Genomic DNA, 22,685 nt, shown 5'->3' with positions numbered 1-22,685 from the left:
TGACAAACATAGGGATACGAGCCACACATGCTTACATACATGGCGCTCATTTAGACCTGCGAACATGCACATGCTTATTCAAGGGTGCACATATAACCTGCTTCGTACTGAGGGCCCCTTTGACCAGGGCCTTAGTGGATTTTCTGGATCGGGCAGGGAGATCCACAGTCATGCAACCCGGGTCATGGGGTTCGGTCAGGGCAGTTGGTGACATCCATAAGAACCTCATATGTGAAACCTGGGGGTTCGTCAGATTCCTTGGGAACCAGATAGTCCCCCTTGGATGCCTCGTTGAGCTCGGAGGAAGGAGAGGTGCAGGGATCGTACTTGGTCAGCAGACTTATATTGAGAAAAGGCGTTCTGCATTTTTGGAAGGCAGTGTCCAGGCCTGTAGGGTGAGACCCATGTCTACCATCATAAATATCAGTGAGTCTGGCGCGTGTTGCAGGCGTGAACCTTGTGTTTTACAGTGTCTTCCAGGACATGATTCTCATCGGCAACCGCCAGACTGTTCAAAAGGGCCGGAGAGTGTCTTCCTAACTTCAAGGGGAGGAGTTTGCGATAGATGAGAGGCCCGTCGGAGGGCAGGCATGGAAGGATCAGTCTCTCCTTTGTCTGCTATGACTTCGAAGTTGCTTCGTGAAGGAGGAGATGAGGGAAGGCGAGGACGGTTTTGACTGTGTCGTGAATGTTGGATCGATTTTCAGATCACACAGTTTCACAATCATCATCATGATATAAAACATGATACAAATAAGGAAATATAACAGTGTAGACATCATGATCAACAGACGATCGAACAATAACAGGGAGCAAACATGTCGGGTTCCACCATATACCAAAATCCAGACATATGCAAATGAACAAACATATGCATAGAACATAATATAAACAGCATAAGCATGTTAATACTGTATAAACGGCTAAGGCGTACTAAAGTACTCCCCTTAGAGAAGATTCGCCCCCACATACAGTGCAAACAGGGTCCGGCGTCCTTCTCCCAGGATACAATAGCCTCGACGATCTGAATCGGTGCATGCTGATGGTAGATCACCCTTCGAAAACAACCTCAGGAACTACTACTGCAGACCTCACAGTTTTTAGCAAAGCAAGAGAGAGAGAGATGATAGAGTGTATATCCATCCCCTTGGAACCTCTCTAACCATGTTTATATAGACGTGGAAGAGATCTGTTTGAAAGGACATGACTCTTGAAGAGTTGCCCATTTTGAATAGACATGACCCTTGCAAAGAGTTACCAGTTTTGAACAAGTGTGACTCTTCCAAGGGTCACCAGTTCTGAACGGGTGTGACTCTGCCAAGGGTCACCAGTTCCAAAAGGCATGACTCTTTTCCTTTATATAATCTAAGGAAAAACAGAAAATCGAGGCAAAAAGATACATTGGTCTTGATCGGATATGGTCCTAAAGGGCCAATTACCCGAACCCGAACCCAAACCCGAGCCCGAGCCTGAGCCCGGCTCGGCACGACACGGCACGGCATGGCGGGCGCGGGCGCACACGTGTGCGTGTATGTGGTAGTCATCCCACCCTCTTGTTCTCAGGAACAAGTGTAAGAGTTTACATGTGGATTATAAATCCCACAACAAACTCAAACACGATCAATGTGGGACTATTCCACGTCATCAAAACCACTTTTTCCAAAAAGGAAAAACACCCCACATTTCTTCTTGGAATTTCCTCTCCCCTCTCTTCTTGCACCTAACATTCCCCCATAAATTCAAAGAATGAAATGGGAGGAAACCAAGATGCAAGATGAGAAAATCTGCAGCAGGACATATCATGCTTTCAGTAATGGTACCTTCCAGTTTGAACCACTACCTTAGTTGACTAACTTTACCTCCACAGGAACGAAGTGAATTGAAGTCTTGAACTTGAACCTTTGGTGTAGGAGTGTCCATTAGCAACAACATGATAAAGGTTCTGGTTGTAATCTTTAGGGGGGGCGCGTTAAGGCCATGCACCCGAATCCTGTTTCATGAGTGACTTTAGGAATATCCTAATTCCTTAAACTGCGGTCACACAGTCACACTCACATAGGTGGGCTTCTCCAGAGATTTACTGCTAACATCTCGCCTAGAAGGCTTTGAACCCATTCAGAGTTTTAACTCTTCCTTAACTAGCAGTTACAGCACCTTTCTAGAGTAATCAAGGGAACAGACACAGATACATAGTATCTCATAAATAAGGTGCTATCCAGTTCACCCTACAACTTGTTATTACCACATTGAACCTACTTTGTGGGATCTCCACTCAGATAGGTTGGGTTGCTACTGCAGATGAACTACTGATGGGTTTCAGTCCCATCCCCTCTCTGGATTTTAGGACTAATGACTTATCTAGTCCTTTCGTTAATGGATCAGCTGTGTTCTCTTTGGATCCAACATAGTCCACAGCAACCACTAACTGAGACACTAGTTCCCTTATAGACTTTATTCTAACTTGGATGTGTCTCCTCTGCTTTTGATTATATTTTGTGCTTTTAATCTTTGCAATAGTGACCATATTGTCACAATGCACAGATATTGCAGGGATTGGTTTGCACACTAAAGGAATTTCCTCAAGGAGTCCCTTTAACCATTCAGCTTCCAATCCAGTGACATCTAAAGTACAGAGTTCAGCCTCAAAAGTAGATCGAGACAAGATGGTCTGTTTTACTGATCTCCAGGCGACCGCGCCGCCACCTAAGGTAAAAACATACCCTGTCACGCCATAACTACCAGAGTTCATGGCTATCCAGCTTGCATCACTATATCCTTCAAGGACTGCAGGAAATCTCTTGTAATGCAAACTCAAGGAAATGGTTCCTTTTAGGTATCTAAGTACCCTGTCCAATGCCTTCCAATGAGTGTGATTTGGACAACTTGTGTATCTACTTAATTTTGTCACGTAGAACGAAATATCTGGTCTCATGCAATTTGCAAGATACATCAAACTTCCAATAATCTGGGAATACCTCAATTGAGATACAGGAACACCAGTCGTATTCTTATGAAGAGGGATAGAAGGGTCATATGAAGTTGCTACAGATCTGCCTTGGTTATAGTCAAATTTCTCAAGTACTTTCTCAACAAAGTGAGATTGAGAAATGGCTATCCCCTCAGCCGAGTGAGTCAGCTTTAAGCGTAAGATCACATTTGCAACACCCATATCTTTCATATCAAACTTACTACTAAGAAACGACTTTGTCTCATTCACAATTCCCATATTGAAACCAAACAATAGAATATCATCTACATACAAGCATAACTTTTAACTTTGTAATAAGCACATTAATCAGATTCATTGACAACAAAGCCAAATGATAAAATAATATTATCAAACTTCTCATGCCATTGTTTAGGGGCTTGTTTTAGTCCATATAATGACTTGACAAGTCTATAAACTTTGTTTTCATTACCAGGAGAAACATAACCCTCAAGTTGATCCATATAGATCTCTTCTTCATGATCGCCATGCAAAAAGGCAGTCTTCACATCCATTTGATGGACTGAAAGATCATAAATAGAAGCCAGTGCAATAAACACTTTAATCGTGGTCATCCGAGTAACCGGAGAATAGGTGTCAAAGTAATCTATTCCCTCCTTTTATTTGAACCCCTTGGCAACCAGTCTCGCCTTGTACTTGTTAATGGATTCATCTGGTTTCAACTTCTTCTTAAAGATCCATTTGCACCCAATTGTGGAACTACCATGAGGGAGGTCAACCAGTTCCCAAGTGTCATTAGAGACAATGGAGTCCATTTCACTCTTTATGGCTTCTTTCCAATGCCTTGCTTCAGGTGAAGCCATTGCATCTTAGAAAGTGGGAGGATCATCCTCGATAAGGTAAGTGATAAAATCACTTCTCAAATCCTTGGTAATCTGTGGTCTCTTGCTCCTTTTAGATTCAACCACTTCCTCAGATTCAATGGGTCTAGGATGAGAACAAGATGGTTATACCCCCACATTTGTCATCCTTTCCACATGTTTGGGAATGGAACCAGAAGTTGAAGGTATATCTAAAGAAGGAAGATTTTGAGGTACACCAACTTTCATGAAAAATACATCTTCAAAGAATGTAGCTTCTCGAAGCTCAACAATAGAGTTTACATCTATGTCAGATATCTCAGACTTAATTCTTAAGAACTTGTAGGCATAGTTGTTCTCTATATAACCCAAAAAGACAGCATCTACTATTTTAGGACCTAGCTTTTTCTTGTTGTGCTCTGGGACAAGTACCTTTGCAAGGCACCCACACACTTTAAGGTATTTCAAGCTAGATTTTCTATTTCTCTAGAGTTTAAAAGGGCTACTATCCTTATGCTTCTGAGAAACTCTATTCAAAATATGGAAAGCCGTATTCAGAGCATCCCCACACATATAGGTAGGTAATCCAGAACTCCCAAGTAGAGTATTTATCATGTCAGTTAAGGTTCTATTCTTCCTTTCTGCAATCCCATTAGATTGAGGAGAATATGGTGCAGTAAACTCATGAACAATGCCAACAGATTTGCAATATTCATCGAGTTTATTAGAGGCATATTCTCCCCCTCTATCAGACCTCAATCTTTTAAGTTTTCTACCAGTTTGTGTTTCTGCTTCATTCTTAAAAATAAGAAACTTATCAAAAGCTTCATCTTTTGATTTTAGCAGATACACATAACAGTATTTAGTATAATCATCTATAAAAGTGATAAAATATTTTTTATGATTTCTGGTTAACACTCCATTAAACTCACAGATATATGTGTGCACCAGATCCAATATTTCAGAATCTCTAATAATCGTATGGAATGGTTTCCTACATTGTTTTGTTTGCACACAAATTTCACATTTCTTAGTTTTATCAATGGAATGCTCAGAAATCATTTTCAAGTTCATCATGTGTTTCACAGAATTGAAATTCACATGACCTAATCTATTATGCCACAAATCAGATGATTCTATATTATATGCAACATTAGACAATGAATCAAAAGAAATATCATTTTCTAATTCACCACTGCAAACATGTTCAACATGAAGTTTAAACAAACCATCATCTAAATACCCCTTGCCAATAAAGGTTCCAGAATGTAAAATAACAACTTTATTACATTTAAAGTTAAATTCATAACTCTCTCTAACAAGACATGAACCACTTAGAATGTTTCTTCTAACTACAGGCACATGGTGCACTCTATGTAAAGACAGAACTCGTCCTGAAGGAAACTTCAGATCCACGCGTCCAATCCCGAATACCTTTGCAACCATTGAATTGCCCATAGTCACGAATCTGCCTGCAGCAACCTGGTATGAGACAAAGATAGCTTTATCAGCACAAACGTGCACATTAGCCCCAGTGTCAACCAGTCACTCTGTCGGCTCATAAACGTGCTAGATTTACGGGTTAACAGAAACATACCCAGTACTGGTCCCAACGACCTCAGTCACCATGTTGACTTGAGGCGTTCCCTCTGTGGTCCCATGAGCTTTGGCCTTCTTGGAAGGACATTCCTTAGCCCAGTGTCCAACCTGCCCATAATTCCAGCACGGTTTGTTCTTTGCCTTTTTCTGGATTTTGGCCTTAGGTTTAAACTGGTTTTTCATTACAGATTTCGGTTTTTGTCCCTTGCCCTTAAAAGATCTGGTCATCACGTTCACCTTAGGCTGTTCAGTTGGCATCATGATCTGTTTCTGGCTTCTATGCTCTTCTTCAATGGCTACCACAAGATCATCCAGGGAAATCTTTCCTCTACGGTGCTTGAGAGACATACCAAAGTCTACCCAAGACTTAGGAAATTTCTCCACGATGGTCATAACTTGAAACTTCTCAGGAAGTTTCATCTCAGCCTCAGCCAAACTATGGAGCACCAATAGAAACTCGTGTGCCTGCTCAGTGACCGACTTGCCCTCTACCATCTGATATTTCAGAAACTTGGCAACAGAGTACTTTTCAAGACCTTGGTCTTCGGTATTATATTTTTTGTAAAGTTGATCTCATAGGCCCTTAGCAGTGGTAGACGAGGAACAATATACATTGAACAACGTGTTGGACAGAGCCAACAGTATGCAACCATAGCAAATACTGTCCTTTTTTTCACTCTACAACTGCAGAGACCGCAGCAGGGTCAGGGTCAGTATCAGAAACTGAAAGGCAGTCGAGTTCCAGAACCGACAGCAGCCCTATCGTAGTGAACCAGATTTTCATGTGTTGCTGCCAACGCTTGAAATTCTGACCGGCAAACTTTTCTGGCTTCCCGGACATGTCCACTTTTGGTACAAAAGCGGAAGAGGTTGACATGCTTAGAATCTTCTCTAAGACTGTTGGATCGATTTTCAGATCACACACTTTCACAATCATCATCATGATATAAAACATGATACAAATAAGGAAATATAACAGTGTAGACATCATGATCAACACATCATGATCAACAAACGATCGAAACAATAACAGGGAGCAAACATGTCGGGTTTCACCATATACCAAAATCCAGACATATGCAAATGAACAAACATATGCATAGAACATAATATAAACAACAGAAGCATGTTAATACTGTATAAACGGCTAAGGCGTACTAAAGTACTCCCCTTAGAAAAGATTTGCCCCCACATACAGTGCAAACAGGGTCCGGCGTCCTTCCCCCAGGATACAATAGCCTCGACGATCTGGATCGGTGCACGCCGATGGTAGATCACCCTTCGAAAATAACCTCAGGAACTACTACTGCAGACCTCACAGTTTTTAGCAAAGCAAGAGAGAGAGAGATGATAGAGTCTACATCTGTCCCCTTGGAACCTCTCTAACCACGTTTATATAGACGTGGAAGAGATCTGTTTGAAAGGACATGACTCTTGAAGAGTTGCCCATTTTGAATAGACATGACCCTTGCAAAGAGTTACCAGTTTTGAACAAGTGTGACTCTTCTAAGGGTCACCAGTTCTAAACGGGTGTGACTCTGCCAAGGGTCACCAGTTCCAAAAGGCATGACTCTTTTCCTTTATATAATCCAAGGAAAAACAGAAAATTGGGGCAAAAAGATACATTGGTCTTGATTGGATATGGTCCTAAAGGGCCAATTACCCGAACCCGAACCTGAACCGGCTCGACACGGCACGACGGGCGGGCGGGCGCGCGCGTGTGTGGTAGTCATCTCACCCTCTTGTTCTCAGGAACAAGTATAAGAGTTTACATGTAGATTATAAATCCCACAACAAACTCAAACATCAATGTGGGACTATTCCACGTCATCAAAACCACTTTTTCCAAAAAGGAAAAACACCCCACGTTTATTCTTGGAATTTCCTCTCCCCTCTCTTCTTGCACCTAACAGTGAGACCTTTACCAAGGTTCAGTCGTTGCTCTATGGTTCCACCGGTTTCTCAGGGTTAATTGGATGTGCATCACAGCGATCCGCAGAATGGGAAATGGAACTGCACCGAGCGCAATAGCGGATGGTGTTTTTATACACTATCTCTTGGGTATACTTGCATCCCGACTCTATCTCAATATCAACTTCCGGCAAGGGTGTGAAATCCAGCGGGACCTCCATTCAAACCCTTGCAAACTTCCTTCGTCTTAGTGAAGGTGTCCACGCCTATGAAGGAGCCTCCTATTGAGCTTGCATTGCCCGCAAAAAAGTCTTCCGATCAAAGCTTCGGGGAGAGGTCGGGTAGCCTTATACAAATGAGAGTGGTCGAAGAGACTTCCAGGTGGACCGGAGCTCCGAGCCTCCATCGGCTGGTCACACTCACCAGGCACCTCGTCGGGTAACGACATTGAAATGCTTCAGGGTGTCCTGTGATAAAAAAAATAGTTTGTCTTTCAACGTCGAGGACAGACTGGACATCGGAGGCCAAAGCGCTATCAATGAGTCAAACACAAACTTGTGTATTGCATGTGCCTGTCCTCCAAGCACCCTGAAAATCCAACGATCGTCCATCTGAGAGGAGCAAGGAGTTGCACATAACGTTGTTTAGGGATGAGGATTCTTGGTTTAAAGTTCGCAGGGTCGCCCTTGAAGGATTGAACTGGGATCAATGTATCTTTACTCCCTTCACCTACCACCCGCACCCATGAGATTGCGGGAAGTGGTGTCATGGCCGGGGAGGGGTTGCATGGGGGCGGAGTTAACGATCTCAGTTGAAGCGGGGCACCGCAGGTGGGATGGGGCCACCGTCGAGTTTGCTGAGGTCGCTTGGATCTCCGTCGGTTTCCGCCTCCTTCCTTCCTCGTCAACCGTGATATTTTACTGATCGAGTTCCCAATCCAGAGTATATTTCCCATTAAATGGATTGGCCATGTTAAAGGGGTCAAATTGGCCAAATAAAGCTCGCACAATCCAAAGTATATTTCCCAGTAAATGGACCATGTTGAATGCATCATGGGAGTCAAATTGGCCAAATAAATCTCGCACCTGTGAGATTCAACAAGAGAGTTTGTCGGACTCGAGTGTAGCCAATATTTTCTGGATAGCCATCAAACATATTATTATACTAATGGTTCGTTCTTTTATACTGAAAAAGCAGCTGCTCAAGACGATAATGATGATGCTTTCCATGTTCAGTGAGATGATGATGAAGATGACAACATTAGCGGTAAACTGGTATTAGTGGTTACCCTTGATACTGATGATGACCCTGGTGCTGGTTAGAGTGACGATAGTATTAAGACAGGGATGATGGTATACTAACATAATAGTTAACCAAAGGAGGTTGGAGATCATTTCCCTGTCCCTTGCATCAGATGAGAAAAATCATTTAAGTTGAAAGACAACTATACCTTTTGTGGTGAAATATCAATTGTATGTTGAACCCTGTGAATTCTGGACACTTCAAGTTTGGAGGCCAAAGACTCACAAAATGTTCCTGGTGGAAAAAAAAATGTGTGCCAAACAAACCATTGAACCGGATTTGGTCTATTTGTAAATGGATAGAACAGAACCATATTTTTTTCAGATTGGACTGCATACCTGCAAAAGTATGAATCAAATTTACACCACCTTGTACCAGCATTCAACTTAAACAAAGGGTTGGTAGCAAATAATTGCACCATGCTCCTGACATAATTACTCCTTTTCCTTAGTTAGTCTGAAGAATTGCATCATATTCCCAAGCCTGGTCTATCAGGAACTAATCCTAATCAACCACTCCTCCACCCTCCACCCTCCACCCTCCACCCAAAGAAGAAAACAGAACCAAGACAGTCTACTGACAAAATATGTAATCTACATGACATTCACATATACCACTGTGAACAAGGAAGAAAAATGTTGGTTTGGGAAAAGAAGAGAACGGAAAGAAAAGGAAACAATCGAATCCTACAAAAACACTTCAGAGTCGATCTGCTGCAGCTTTGGAAACACCTTCCTCAGATTGCTTGTGTAATCGGGTAATATTGCCTATAAAAAAATTGTAGAAAGACCCATATTTCAGACATTGTCAATTCAAAACAATCAGCTTTATGCATCATTTAGGCCTGACCTGTTAAAACTAAAGAAACACAAGAATGAAGCAGATCATTTGCTTGCAAGTTCGGTTGAGCAGTTACAAATTAAGGCTTTGTTTAGGAAATGGCAGCTGGGATGGGGGTTTATGCATTTGTAGAAACTTGGTCAAACACTCAAACTACCTTGGTGGTGGCTGTTTGGAAAGTGGCAGCTGGGATGAGAATTTATGCATTTGGGAAAGGAAGTGAGACCATATCCCCTTTGTATTTGCACCAAAACCTGGATTTGGGAGCTCTGCCATTTTCCCAAATGCATAAATTCCCTTTAATTACTAGTTTCCATACAGCGCCTAAACGGCACTGAAACATCCCATTGATGAACACAAAAGGAAATTAATCCTCAACCAGTGAGGCCTCCAATAGTTGTAGTAGACTCACCGAGTCTTCAAATACCAGATACGATTACGAATAAAGATTACCATGTTAGATAGAACCAAGTGTTAGGAAATATACACATGGGTTACGCTCAAGGTAGATGGTTGTGAGCTTCTTTCTCGAACCAGCAACTGCCAACCCAATGCCTTCCAACGAGTCTATTTGGTTGTCATTCAGCCAGAGGTCCTCCAATCTGCATGTAACAGTGTCAATCACAAATAAATCTAGAACCTCTCACAAGAACAGAACATCGATTCATACCTTGTCAAGTTCTCAATATCACTAATTTCCGTAAGCTTATTTGATGAAACATCCAACACACGGAGATTTACCAACGTGGATAATCCTTCCATCTTAGAGATACCATTATGGCTCAGATACAACTCCTCTAAAGAAACACAATCCTGTAAAGGTATCCATATACATCACACACTTCAGATTGAGAGTCATTTCAAGAAAAATACAGTTCTCATGCTGAGCAACAGAGGATTGCCAGATTTGAAACTCGCAAACAGAAGGGCAGAGTTTGTCGAAGAAATAATGACTGCTTAATTTCATCTTTTTCATAAACTGATGTGACGAATTTCCAGTGCCCAATCTTTTGTTTGAATTCTACCTATCCTGGGAAGTGCTTCTGTAATTAATCTGAGAATTAGTATACAGTTCCACTCTTACATTTTCTGAAAACACAAGTTACAATATTGCTGCAAAGAACCTCAAATTTGACATTTTCATGATGAAGTTGCAATAACATCATCGAAATTTGATTGAGCCATCGTTTAAAATTTTCCAGATCAACAAATTTAAAAAGAATAGGAGGCATATATGTGGGATAAACCTTTGTTGTTCAAGGTAGGGCATATATGTAGACTAAAGCATTGTTGTTCAAGGCAGAGTACAGATTTTGGTACAATCTACATAGAAAGACATCTTTAAACCCTTCTTCTGTTGGGCCAAAATTGCAGATTACTGAGTCAATCTAAAACTATGTATACATTTTCAGCAGGTTGAAAAAAGATCTTCATCTAAAACAAATAATTGAAAAACCTTACATACTTGAAAGCCTAACATAGAAGTTAAACGGTTGCTCTGTAAGCTAATTTTCCGTATGAACTGCAGTCCGCAAAGATTTACTGTTCGAATGCGATTTCTACCCAACCAAAGCTCTTTCAACTTTCTCAAATTCTGCAAGTTCTCCATCACCTAAATTGTAAATTAATCAATATGTCAGTTCCCACAGTGCAATGAGTGCCGATGAGAAATTTTGCCAGACCCAAATGATTTATTTGTGATCTTCCAAGTTGGTGAGTAAAAAGTCATTTGGGCAACAGCCAACTGATATGAAATTACTTACTCTCAGACTATTGGAACCAAGTTCAAGAATTTGCAGTTCATGCAAGTGCTCCATCTCCTCCATCTTAGTCACTTCGTTCTGAGAAACATAGAGTTCTTTCAGTGTGCTAGATACTTTGGACAATCCATTCAAGGAAGATATCTCATTGAATGACACATCAAAAACCACAAGGTTATTGAAAATGCCAACATCAGGCAACTTTGTGAGCTTATTATCCCTCAGAACAAGTTCCTGCATAATTAAAGTAATTCTCTTATTAGACAAGGCATAAGAAATACTTATCAAAGATGACAATTTCGCAATAATTCACATCAGTTCAAAGAGAGGAAATTAACCATCATCTTTCATAGCATTGCATAAATAATCATAAAGCTGCCCAAAATTAAAATGCAGTATGCAAATAAAAATGATCACATTATCCTTTGACATCTTCGGACTACTAACATGTAGCAGATAGCCAAAAACAAAATGCATTAAAATTCATGCCTGTGGATTCTAATGCTTTATAGTTTCTTCTACAGATGAAAATACCTCTGCTAGTCCACCCTTTCAATTTTCTATGAATTTCTATCCACAAGTAATACGAGAACTTTGATACAGAATTTTCAAACAGTATCAATTTCAAAAATGAAGCAACCATCACTATATCAACCAAAAGGAAATTTCAGAATCGTCAACCAATTTAAAAAACAAAGAACTAATAAGCCACGTAGATGAAACTCCACAAAGTCGGTCCACTGATACATAAATTCTCTGGTCTTGAGAGTTTTATTTCTTTGGATGGGCTATTTGTTATACCTATTTCTTAAATTTCCATGCAACATAACTCCCCAAAACCAGATCTTGGACAGAATAAACAAACACCCATCAACGAAAACTCCACAGAATCCACACATACGATCAAAACCATCCAAAAGAATAGTCGCCATCAACCAACAGAGTAAACGAAGAACATGATACAAGAACAAACGTACTTCGAGCCCGGCAATGGCAGTCCACCGAGAGAGCGGTGCGACGCCTTCGTCGGTGAAGAGGTTCTGGCGCAGGAAGAGCTTATTGAGCCGAGAGAGAGAGCCGATCCTTTGGTCCAATTCCGAGAGCCGGTTCGCCGTCAATTCCAATTCCACCAAGCCGCTTGGGAGCTCAATCCCGTCGAGATCATGAAGTTGGCAGCTGGTGAGATCGAGACACTCTTCAGACGAGTCTTCGGCGCCGAAATCCGATCGATGGTCAGGAGGCCCTTGGTGGGTTTCCTCCATAGATCACGAAAATGGGGGAAAGAAAACCAGAGAAACAAACAGGAACTAAAAACTCGATCTGGGGTGTTGAGAATGGGAGAAAGAGAGAAGCTTCGCCATCAAAACTGATCAAAGAAGAGAAATAGAGAATGCCAACATCGAGAAGAGAGGAAAGAGGGAATTATTCCGCTAAATTATTCCGCACGGAACAAAAATAGTTAGGAATGAAGGGAAACGTTGTGACGTGCCTCAACAACCGCACGGAGAATTGCGTACCAACTCCTCCTACTCTGTCTCGTGGCTCGGCTCGACTTGACTCGGCTTGATTAGGTTGATTTGTAGACCGTTAATGATGCTGAGTACCAACGAGGGCTCCGCAGCCAGTGCACGTCACCTTGTGTTGGGAGGTCGCAAGTTCTAATCTCAATGGTATCAATGTATAACTGGTAGGGGTCTGCCTAGCTTGCCTTAAAAAAAGAAAAAAAAAAAAGTAATGATGCCAAGTTAATGCATGATTGCCTTCGCAAGTTGAAGCGTGATAAATCTCAGGAGGCAAAGGGTAAGCTCACAGGGTTTTATGATGGCAGGACAGCGACCCTAAGTACGGCAGAGCCAACACAACCAGGTCTCTGATCCTGAGGGTGGTTTCTTCGTGTAAAAAAAAAAAAAGTCAATGCATGATTAAAACTATGTATTTCCCTCTCTCAATGCAATTTCTTGCAAAGGCGTATAGTTAAAAAGGCTATTTGCCAAAGGCGTTTCAAGTTTGGTCCCAACTCCCAAGTAGAAAATATCGGAGATTCTTTTTTTTAGAATATCGCGATATGTTCAAGCTCGGGTAGGATTTCTTGCAAATTAGTCCCTGATTTATTATCCATTAGAAAATTAGTCTCACCTTTTCAGGTTTTGCAAATTGGTCCCCGCCTTTTGGTTAACCTTTGCAAATTGGTTCCTAAGGGTATGTTTGATGGCTTGTCTGGTTTTGTTCGTTCTGTAACAATTGTTTTAAGTTCAACGTTTGTTTGAACCGTACTCAAATGCTATGTTTCAATTGTCCGTTGTTTGATGACAATGTGCAAACAACTTGGACAATCAAGAATAATGGGTCAAATTACTTTATTTTGGACAATCAAGTATTGATTGCAACTAATGAGAAAATGAAATTCTGATGAACATCCATGAAATTTTGCACCAAGGTTAGTTTCAAACATCATTATTGATGAGAAAATGGGGGAGGTTGTAGCTGATTGGAGTAACATCTCTGTTCAACTTTTTTGTGGCAATCATCAACCCATCTTTTTCTTTGGAAAGCTTTATAAGCATGCCTAAAAATCTCTTGTTAGTCGTCAATACAACAAACAAGAGTGGTGGTGACAATGATGACGTTAATGGTGTTCACAAAAAAACAGTTCTGAAGATACACAAATATGAATGAAGGCAATAGATTGCTCTAATAAAAAATGATTTAGGAGAATGAAATCCACAAATGAAACCCCCAAAAAATCAATCAGTTTCAGAAGCAAAGAAGGGAAGGTCTAACAACACATACATTCTCATCGAGGGTGACACGAAGACCAGCATCTATTTCTGAGTCTTTGTCTTGGAGCTCGTAAATCAGTTGGTCCTTATCGGAGATCTTCTGCTTCAGCCTCCCCATCTCCGATTCAAGCTTCGAATTAAAGATTAAGTCAAAAGTTAAAAGAGCAAAATCTCAATTTCCATGAAAGAGAGAGTCGGGCAAGAGAGGGGCGCGCCATCGCTGCACAGGGAAAGATAGGGGCTCTCCTTTGCTGCATAGGAGAGAGGGAGAGAGTCGAGCAAGAGAGGGGTGCACCCATCGCTGCACAGGGCAAGAGAGGGGCTCCCCTTTGCTGCACAGGAGAGAGAGGGAGGGAGTCGGGCAAGAGAGGGGCATGCCCATCGAGGCAAAACTTTTTTTAAACTTCGTTCCCCTCGTCCTGTTCTTTTTGTAACAAGAGAAGGGGTGGAACGAAAATAACAATGTTTAAAGGATGCGGCGGACGGCGTTCCGCACGTTTGCCGCATCCAATGTTTGTTAAAAATAGTGTCTTTTTTGTGATTTTTGTCCCGTATGACGCATGGGATGCTCCATCAAATGTGCCCTAAGGTTAACAGCCGTCGTCCCTCAAGACGGTTTTGCAGACTATTTTCTAAATACCAAATAAGGTAGGGACTAATTTGTAAAAAAAAAATGTGTAAAAAATAAAAATGACATTTTTGCAAAATAAAAAAAAACAAGGGCTGACTTGCAAACAGTGTATGAAAAGACTGTCATGCCTTCATCAAAAACTATTTTGCGTAAAAACCCATTTTGCAAAAGGTGAGTAAAAACAGTTGTTTTTTGCCCTCAATGAGGACCAAATTGTATAAAAACAAAAAACCAACTGCTAATTTGCAAGAAGCGTGTAAAAATCTAATTTTTATCCTCCACAAGGATTATTTTGTAAAAAGCCACAATGGATGGGATTGATTTGCAAGAAGTGAGCTAGCACTAGATACGATTTTTCCTTGCATTGCAATCCCAATTTTTCAAAGATTATTTTGCCAAAAAGTGAGTAAAACACGACATTGTTTGAAAATAACCACTCTTTGAAAAAAGTGAGTAAACACTAGGGCCCTTTCAAGGATTATATTGCAAAAACAAGGCAACCCAATCCCAATTTTTCCAAGTAGGCCAGCTCACAACAATTCCATTAGATCCGATTGTCTTAATCTTTTTGAAAGACGATTGAGATCAGCAACCGGATTCTCATGACATTGTTTGAAAATACCCACTTTAAAACATAAAATGCTACTTTTGTCCCTTTTTTATGGAACAAACAATTCACGTTATTTCATCTTGTAGTTGTAGTTTTTATGTTTAACAAATCAGTATTGAGGGCATTTCGGTAATTTCCTTTAGTAAGAAAATGTTCAGATTGACCGTTTCCATAAACCAAGCGAGTCTTTGAAATAAGAAGACAGCTAAATGTAATAACCTGTAAATGGCTGATAAATTATTTAACCATCGTCAGCGTTTGACCATAGTTAACCCAATGGATGATGACAGAAGGATGATTTTGCAATAAAGAAGGGACCAATTTGCAAAACCTGGAAAATCGGGGACTAATTTGTGAATGGCTAATAAGGCAGGGATCAATTTACAAAAAAAAAAAAAAAAACTTTTCTTTAAATACCACGCTCTTATCATGGTTTAATATTTTTATGCTATTAGTGCTTATTGTTTTATATATTCTTTCAGTATTGTTACTTTCTATACATGTTCTTGTTTTTCTTATATTTTTTAAAATACAATTTTTCGTTTATTATTGCAATATTTTCCTTGCTGAGCGTTTGAACGCCTGGAATCTGAGATCCATGCCCTAGGGTAGGGGTGTTGATGCGTTGGGTTTGACCTGGGCCCAACCCATACCAAAATCTATAAGGTTAAGGCTGGTAATAAAGGAGGAGGAATGATTAGAGTCCGAATCAGGCCCGATTAATATGTGAAACAGGGCATGGCTTGTAAATTTTAGACTTGGGTTCGACCCGAGCTTCAATTAAGATCTGTGTTTTTTCAATGAAAAAAAGTCGAAACATCGGATCAAGATCAGTTCTGGTTCACGTAATCCATATAGAACCCCAGCATGATTTTTCTTATGGTAGACATGTTTAGACCTGAGTCCGGATCTGGAACCAGTACCTCAAAGTCAGATCTGGTTTTAGACTTACATGAGTCTGAACCAGATCCATTCCGTGGACACCACTACATGAGTAGGGATGCACAACAAACAGAGCTGTTTCGAGCTCGGTTAAGCTCGTCCGTGCTATAAATGAGCCGAGCTTGAACATGTGGCTCTGAGGCTTGCACGAGCAAACGAGCCGAGCTCAAGAAGTCTTGAATTAATACATTTGCAAAAAATGCGGAGTTCAAATACCGTATTTTACCTTTTGCGCTTTAATCTAGATGATGTTTAATATGTACATATTCTTTTTGGTCTCAATGAACAAAATACAAGCTTTTGGCTTAGTGGTGGGTCTATTGAGCAATGTTGAGAGAGGTTGGAGTTTGAATCATTCCTTCTCCAAATTTTTTAAAAGATAACTTTTTTTTGTTTTTTGGAATGCCATTGAAGCTCAGCTCGGCTGGAGCTCGGAACCGAGCCGAGTTCGAACAGCACAGCTCGTGTGCATCGATCACACTAAGAACAAAGGTAAAATGAATGCCCATTCATGTCTTAGTTGTAATCCATGTAACTCTTGCTGGATGAGAAAAACGGTCTAGCCAAAAACACGTTTTTCTAATCCTTACATATCAAAATGTCAATTTGAGATCCAAGCACTCTAATACAATGGTACAGTTGCAACTAAGAACTGGAATCTAATACAATGGTACACTTCCTCAACCTTGCGTTTGGAGAACATTGATTCATAAAATGCAATTTTGCTAAACAAGTGTTGCCCTGCCATGAAGCCAGGGAGGTAACGAAAAAGTTCTGTAGTGGAACCATCTGCTCTATTCATTCGATTTTAAGTCATGAACAGAAATAAAAGGATTAAAACAATCTCAATGCACATACAACCCCGTCTCAAGAAGAGCCACTCGTAGGTTTTTATAGGTCATTTAAGCTGTTAAACTGAACCTGAACTTGGGATGCTTTTACACTTTTAGTAGACAGGCAGAGGTAGTTCCACAGCACCAGGGTCTCCAATGAACAAATTCTCTACGAGGTGTGAAGTTGGCCTGAGCAGCATGTCGGAATCATCAGAAATTTCACAGTGCAGAGCTCAGCAGAGTACAGTGGACACCACTCGGATCAAAGAAAATAACCCCGTAGTTAAGAATGCACCTGTTTGCATTTTGAGGTACTTTAAACAAGAAGCTGAAGGCCTACAACTTACAGAACTTTTGCATAAAAATAAAAAACACCATAAAACAGGAAAAACATGGTTAGAATAAGAAAATAATACTGCAAGAAGAAAAGTTGAAACATTAAACAAAATGTCGCACAAAAGTTCCATTAAGGAGGTGAAGCCAACTCAAATGCCAAACATCAGATCCATTATTTTTGACATCATAGATTTTGAAGGTGAGGCGGTGGCACCCACAGAATGGTGGTTATCACCATTGGGTTGCGGATAATATGGACGAGGAGAGGCTTTTAATGGACTCAGGGATGAACTTCTCCCAGATGACTGTGGTGGTAAAGCCATGAATCCTTGATTGTTGGGTTTATTGCCAAGAGATTGACGCAGCAGCGCATCCAAAGGCTTCACTCCAACAATAAGAAGACTGTTTATCTGTATTCCATTCTTTGCAAGAGCCTTCTGAGCATCAAAGCGGTTCTGCATACGAAAAAACATAATTATTTACAGACTTTAATGCCTGCAAAAGCACGAATTGACACACATGCAGAAATTGGCGGAGAAGACAATGCATATTGGAAAAGCTTAACTGGTAATGTATCTGCAATCAATGTCGTCTGTATCGTACCATATCGTATTGATGTAAGACCAGAGTTAACCGGAAGCATCATATGCAGTGGCCTGAAGTGCAAAAAAAAAAATTGCCATTTTAGAGGAAGCTCGCTTTCCCTTTTTTCATTTTTTTCATTTTTTTATTTTTATTTATTTTTTATTTATTTTTTCTCTTTTTCGCTTGTCCCTCGCTTCCTAGGTCGCTTCCAGTTCGCTTCCTAGGTCGATTTCGAGACGATTTTTGGTTCGCTTCTAAATCGTCCCACGCTTTCCACTTCCTAAAATTTTGAAAGTCTCTACCCGTATTGCTTCCTGCTCCCGCTTCCTCAACTGGCAACTCTGTGTAAGACATTGATACGATATACACCCGCATCTCGATACGAGTGTGTATCGTAGGTCTATCACACAGTCACACTTATCGTATGATACGGCCCGTATCATACAATACAATACCTACGATCTTAAAAATAGGCAAAATCGTGCTTTTATGTTTTTGGGTTTTAACGAGCTTTTGAGGGCTGAAACCCTCATTCGTATAGAACATACTGGAGAGCTTTCCAGGCACCCTAGGAGTTGTGAGACCGTTTCGGGGGCCGATCTTTGCGTCGAGGACGGGGCTTTCGCGATTTTGTCAAGTAATAGTACATTTCTAGTATTTTTTCACCCAAAGAAGTGAGTTAAGGTAAAAAAAATGCATTTCTATTATTTTTTCACTCAAGAAAATAGGTTAAGGTAAAAAAGTATTTATTATGACTAAAATTACAAAGCTACTCTCTAAAAAAAATTTGTCCCCCCTACAACCCCCACCAACTTACCGTGAAGATGGATCCACAAAAATTAAATATTTATATCAAGGTAGAAATCAAACCTTGCACTCTTCCAACAAAAATGACATAAGATGATTCGGTATGGCAATGGTGCACTCAAGTAATAAGTGAAAACTGATTGAAAATCGAGTGAAACTATTGCCATAATATTTTTGTTTATATAATATGAAAGTATGAGTCTTGTGGCATGTTCTTAATTACAAGATATTTAATATTTTGCATTGTTCTTGTGAGATAGTTTATGTTTGATGATGTCTTATGTAGCTCATAGAGACATAAATGCTTCATATGTGATTTTATGGTTGTATTTTGTGCATTTTATCATTGTTTCGTGTGTTATGATTTTTTAGAATTTTTATCATATTTTATTTTTTCATTTTTTTTTTTTTTTTGAAATTTATGATTTTTTACGATATGATATGTATCTTATTTTGGGCCGACTGATACGGGTTACGATACAATACTTACAACCTTGTCTACAATGCATCATGGGTTATCAACAAAGATTTATTTCATAGACCTGCTGCCATGCCACATTGGCAAATCCACTTTATCAACAATTTTAATTCCACATATTTCAGTAATTAAGCATCTCTACTGTTCAGTAATTAGTCCATGCAACAATGCCAATAAAGCTTTAGTAATTGCAATACTGGGACATACTGTGACTTGCAAAGTCACAATTATGAGGATAAGACAATAAATGAATGCAATAAATATGATAAGATATATGGAGGGCAATAAAGCTCTTGATGTGCAACATAAAAGAACAATACCTGATACAAAATGTGCATCCAGTTCGCATCTCTTGGACCAGGGACATGCTTCAGTATAACACCACATTTTTCAAACTCCCTCAATACCAAGTTGGTATCTCCTGGACTAAACCTGAAAATAAAAAAGGCCGCATTGGTATATCATTATTAAACATGGAATATTACCAAGCCAAGATGCTTACTAAAGGCAATTGACCATGAAATTCAAGGCAAATCAAGTTCAAATGCAAGAAAGAGTAGAGAATAAAGCAGGAAAAAAAGAAGTCAAGAAGCCACAGTTACTAGTATTAATGGCTACAGATGGAGAATCAAAACATGAGCGCCTTCAAAAGGATGGCCAATACAGGAAAAGAACAAACATCAGCATTCTCATGGAAGGTAAGGACAGAGTCAAAACAGAACAACTAAGCAGTTCTGCCATCTTTTCTACAACCTTGTTTTTGCAGAAAATAGGTTATATGATTTATGTCTTGTTGCTATTATGTATGAGGAGAAATCTAGGCACCACAACTTTTCACAGGAGACAGCACCATGGCTTCTCTTGGTCAGCTGAAAACATGACTCCAGGTCCCAAAAGATAACACATATGCTTTTGCAGATGATTTAGGAAAGTGATGAAGCAAGAAATAATCACTACATTTGAACAATGGGAGATATTTCATATTTGAGAAAATGAAGATATGGATAATTTCTTCAATTGGCAAAATCTAAACTCAAATAAGCTATCCCCAGGCTTAGATCTTCTGTTCATAGAGTTGTGGCCAAAGAGAAGCACATAACTGGATGACATGCCAATAGCTCATTTCAGTGTTTTGTTCCTTTCATAATGATCCTAAACACCATTTTCTTGCCCAAAGTTGAAATCAGAAAGCATGTAACTGTGTACACTTGGTTCCTTCTGCAAGAACCTCAAGAAACATATTTTGTCTCAAAAAATGGGTGATGATAATGATTCCGGAATATTATGCCTTCTTTATGATTGATGAAGAAAGCATGCGCTAAGGCAAATCTAGTGAAGAACATGTCAAATTTTCCATCAACAATTTTTTTTCTTTTTGCATCTGTTTCGATGTTACACTGTTGGAGACAAACCAGCATAGTCAATAACACTTGATAAATGAGATCCCACAGCTTCCACATAGACATACACAAAACCACCTTGTACAAAGAGCCAATAGAAAAAACTTAACAAATGCCATGGTTAGGATCTTTAGACTTTGTAGACTCATTTGTTTACATGTCTGCAGTGCAGGCGCATGCATGTTTGTATCGATGACTGCAGCATGTGAGTGCATCTAACATATAATTTCTTTGGCAGCTAATATTAATAATCACGTAGGAAAATGAATACTAAGATATGTACAATATTTGCCATGAGCAAAATGTCATCATTTTAAACAATAAAGGATAAATAAAAGTATAATACTAACTTAGCAAGCAATCACCTTCCCTAATCAATAATCTCAAAGTTCCATGCGAATCTGAATATCAGGAACAGGAATATATAAACCACCCCTGGATAATGACCATAGACGATTCAGAAATTTAAAAAAAATAACGCAACTCCAGATAATAAATGAAAAAAAAACGACAATTAATTTGAAGAGCTAGTAGAACGTTAGTTTGCTCTAGAAGCTCAATAATGCTTAAGAAGACGATGTAAATGGCAAACAATGCATCATCGTCGTAATAACCACAGAAAATTCAAATGCCGAAAACCAAGATTCTAAAGAAAAGCCAAAAAGAGGCATACCCATAAACTGTAACCCACTCCTCGTCCAGATTCCCAGCAGGCAAGCTATTCCTCGGAAACTCCGGCCGAGCAACTTCTCTGGGCAGTGGCAGCATAAGCAACCCGCCGCCCGTCACCGGCGGCTGGACAATTCCATCCACCGGCGACCCCTTCCCCTGTTCCTCGCCATTTGCAACACCCTTGTCGTGCATCCACCAGCTAGAGCTACCGGGGCTCAGCGAAGCCGAAAGCCCGTGAGAAGGTGTGGCGTCCGCTGCGGCCCCAAAGCTCAATTTCCCCCTGAAAGGAGTCACCGAATCCCTGGAAGGTGATCTCCTCTCCGACTTGAAATCCGGCGAGGTGGGAAAGTCGCCGATGCCGGCCTCCGGCGAGAAGTCGACCCTGTCTTCCAACGTGAAGATCGGGGGTGGCGGAGGATCCACGCCTCCGAAATTCTCCCTCCATAGAGCCGTTACCGACGCGGCCTGGCCGGGGGTCGAGAATTTCCCTTTCTGGCAGCTGGGTGAGGCCAAATCTCTGAAAAGCAAGGATTGTCTTCCACTTTTAGGGCTTTTGTGCAGTTGGGTGCTCATTGTTTCCGCTCCGATGGAGAAACCCTAAAACCCTAGAGAAATCACAGTGGAAAAAGGCAAGAGATTCCTGCTCTTCCCGTAGATTGAAATCGATAAAGAAGCGTATAAATGGAACCGGGGATCGAATCTATCCCGTGTATGATGAATCCTTCAATGGGTATGAGGTGAAACACTAGAAACCCAACTTTGTGTCTGCCGACTGGTTTTCTTTAGGGTTTTGATCGGTCAAGAAGCTGCAAAAATTGAACCAGTGAATGAAAGTTTGGGATAATCTGATGAAGCAATCTTCTCCTGAATATGAAAAGCCAGATTAGGATTGTTGAAGAGTTTCCCACCAAATTGTCTTCCTTTGGGTTTTTGAAGGGGGGAGAAGTGGTGTATGGAAACCCTATTTATGTATTTGGCCTTATAAAAATTAAATATTTATTTTGGAAAGAATTCATTTGGTGCCCCTAATTTTTAAAAGCAGAATTAGTTTTTGGAACTTTTTGACATAGGCCACATGTTTTTTGAAAACTGTCAAATAGAGGCCTGGGTGGTTAATGACTTAATGAACATCATCTCGTGATTTATATTGTCTTTCGGAGTTGAAAATTATTTTTTTATCTTCACATGAAAGAAAAGGTGCATATTTTGGTCATTTGATTAGAAGGGTATTATTGTTGTTTGATTTAATTTAAAATATTAGTGGATAATGCTATGGTAGGTTGTTGTTTGGCAGTTTCTAGAAAACTTGATGCAGATATAAAAAAATGAAGAAACATAATTATTTTTTATTTGAAGAGATCTAATTTTCCCAACCAGCTTATTAAAACTTGG

At 40.2% G+C, this 22,685-nt stretch overlaps 2 protein-coding genes across 2 annotated transcripts; both read right to left on the bottom strand.

Moving 5' to 3' along the window:
• Positions 1-9,201: 9,201 nt before the first annotated feature.
• LOC149828757 (protein phosphatase 1 regulatory inhibitor subunit PPP1R7 homolog) lies at positions 9,202-12,615 on the bottom strand. Its single transcript, XM_090016959.1, has 6 exons — positions 12,197-12,615; positions 11,223-11,453; positions 10,925-11,071; positions 10,130-10,272; positions 9,947-10,061; positions 9,202-9,386 (listed from the first exon to the last, which is right to left on the bottom strand). The coding sequence occupies exons 1-6, from the start codon at positions 12,479-12,481 to the stop codon at positions 9,306-9,308; spliced, it is 1,002 nt and encodes a 333-aa protein (XP_089873085.1). The 5' UTR covers positions 12,482-12,615; the 3' UTR covers positions 9,202-9,305.
• A 4,345-nt stretch (positions 12,616-16,960) lies between these two features.
• LOC149828756 (nuclear pore complex protein NUP35-like) lies at positions 16,961-22,223 on the bottom strand. The gene is made up of 4 exons (XM_090016958.1): positions 21,295-22,223; positions 19,542-19,653; positions 17,311-17,806; positions 16,961-17,204 (listed from the first exon to the last, which is right to left on the bottom strand). Exons 1-3 carry the CDS (start codon positions 21,864-21,866, stop codon positions 17,501-17,503), a joined length of 990 nt encoding a protein of 329 aa, XP_089873084.1. The 5' UTR covers positions 21,867-22,223; the 3' UTR covers positions 16,961-17,204; positions 17,311-17,500.
• Positions 22,224-22,685: the final 462 nt, after the last annotated feature.

Source organism: Nuphar pumila, chromosome 9 (assembly GCF_984573655.1).
Source record: "Nuphar pumila chromosome 9, dmNupPumi1.hap1.1, whole genome shotgun sequence".
Lineage (NCBI taxonomy): Eukaryota > Viridiplantae > Streptophyta > Magnoliopsida > Nymphaeales > Nymphaeaceae > Nuphar > Nuphar pumila.
The sequence above is the reverse complement of the archived record's forward strand: the minus strand, read 5'-3'. Positions and strand labels throughout refer to the sequence as shown.

Excerpts from the sequence above, each read along its gene's own strand:
- LOC149828757 (XM_090016959.1), bottom strand. The coding sequence starts at position 12,481 with ATGGAGGAAACCCACCAAGGGCCTCCTGACCATCGATCGGATTTCGGC. Across the intron at positions 11,454-12,196 it reads CTGCCATTGCCGGGCTCGAA|GAACTTGTTCTGAGGGATAA; the intron begins GTACGTTTGTTC and ends TTAATTATGCAG. Across the intron at positions 10,273-10,924 it reads CTTCTATGTTAGGCTTTCAA|GATTGTGTTTCTTTAGAGGA; the intron begins GTATGTAAGGTT and ends ATACCTTTACAG.
- LOC149828756 (XM_090016958.1), bottom strand. The coding sequence starts at position 21,866 with ATGAGCACCCAACTGCACAAAAGCCCTAAAAGTGGAAGACAATCCTTG. Across the intron at positions 19,654-21,294 it reads GAGTGGGTTACAGTTTATGG|GTTTAGTCCAGGAGATACCA; the intron begins GTATGCCTCTTT and ends TTTTATTTTCAG. Across the intron at positions 17,807-19,541 it reads GGATGCACATTTTGTATCAG|AACCGCTTTGATGCTCAGAA; the intron begins GTATTGTTCTTT and ends TTTCGTATGCAG.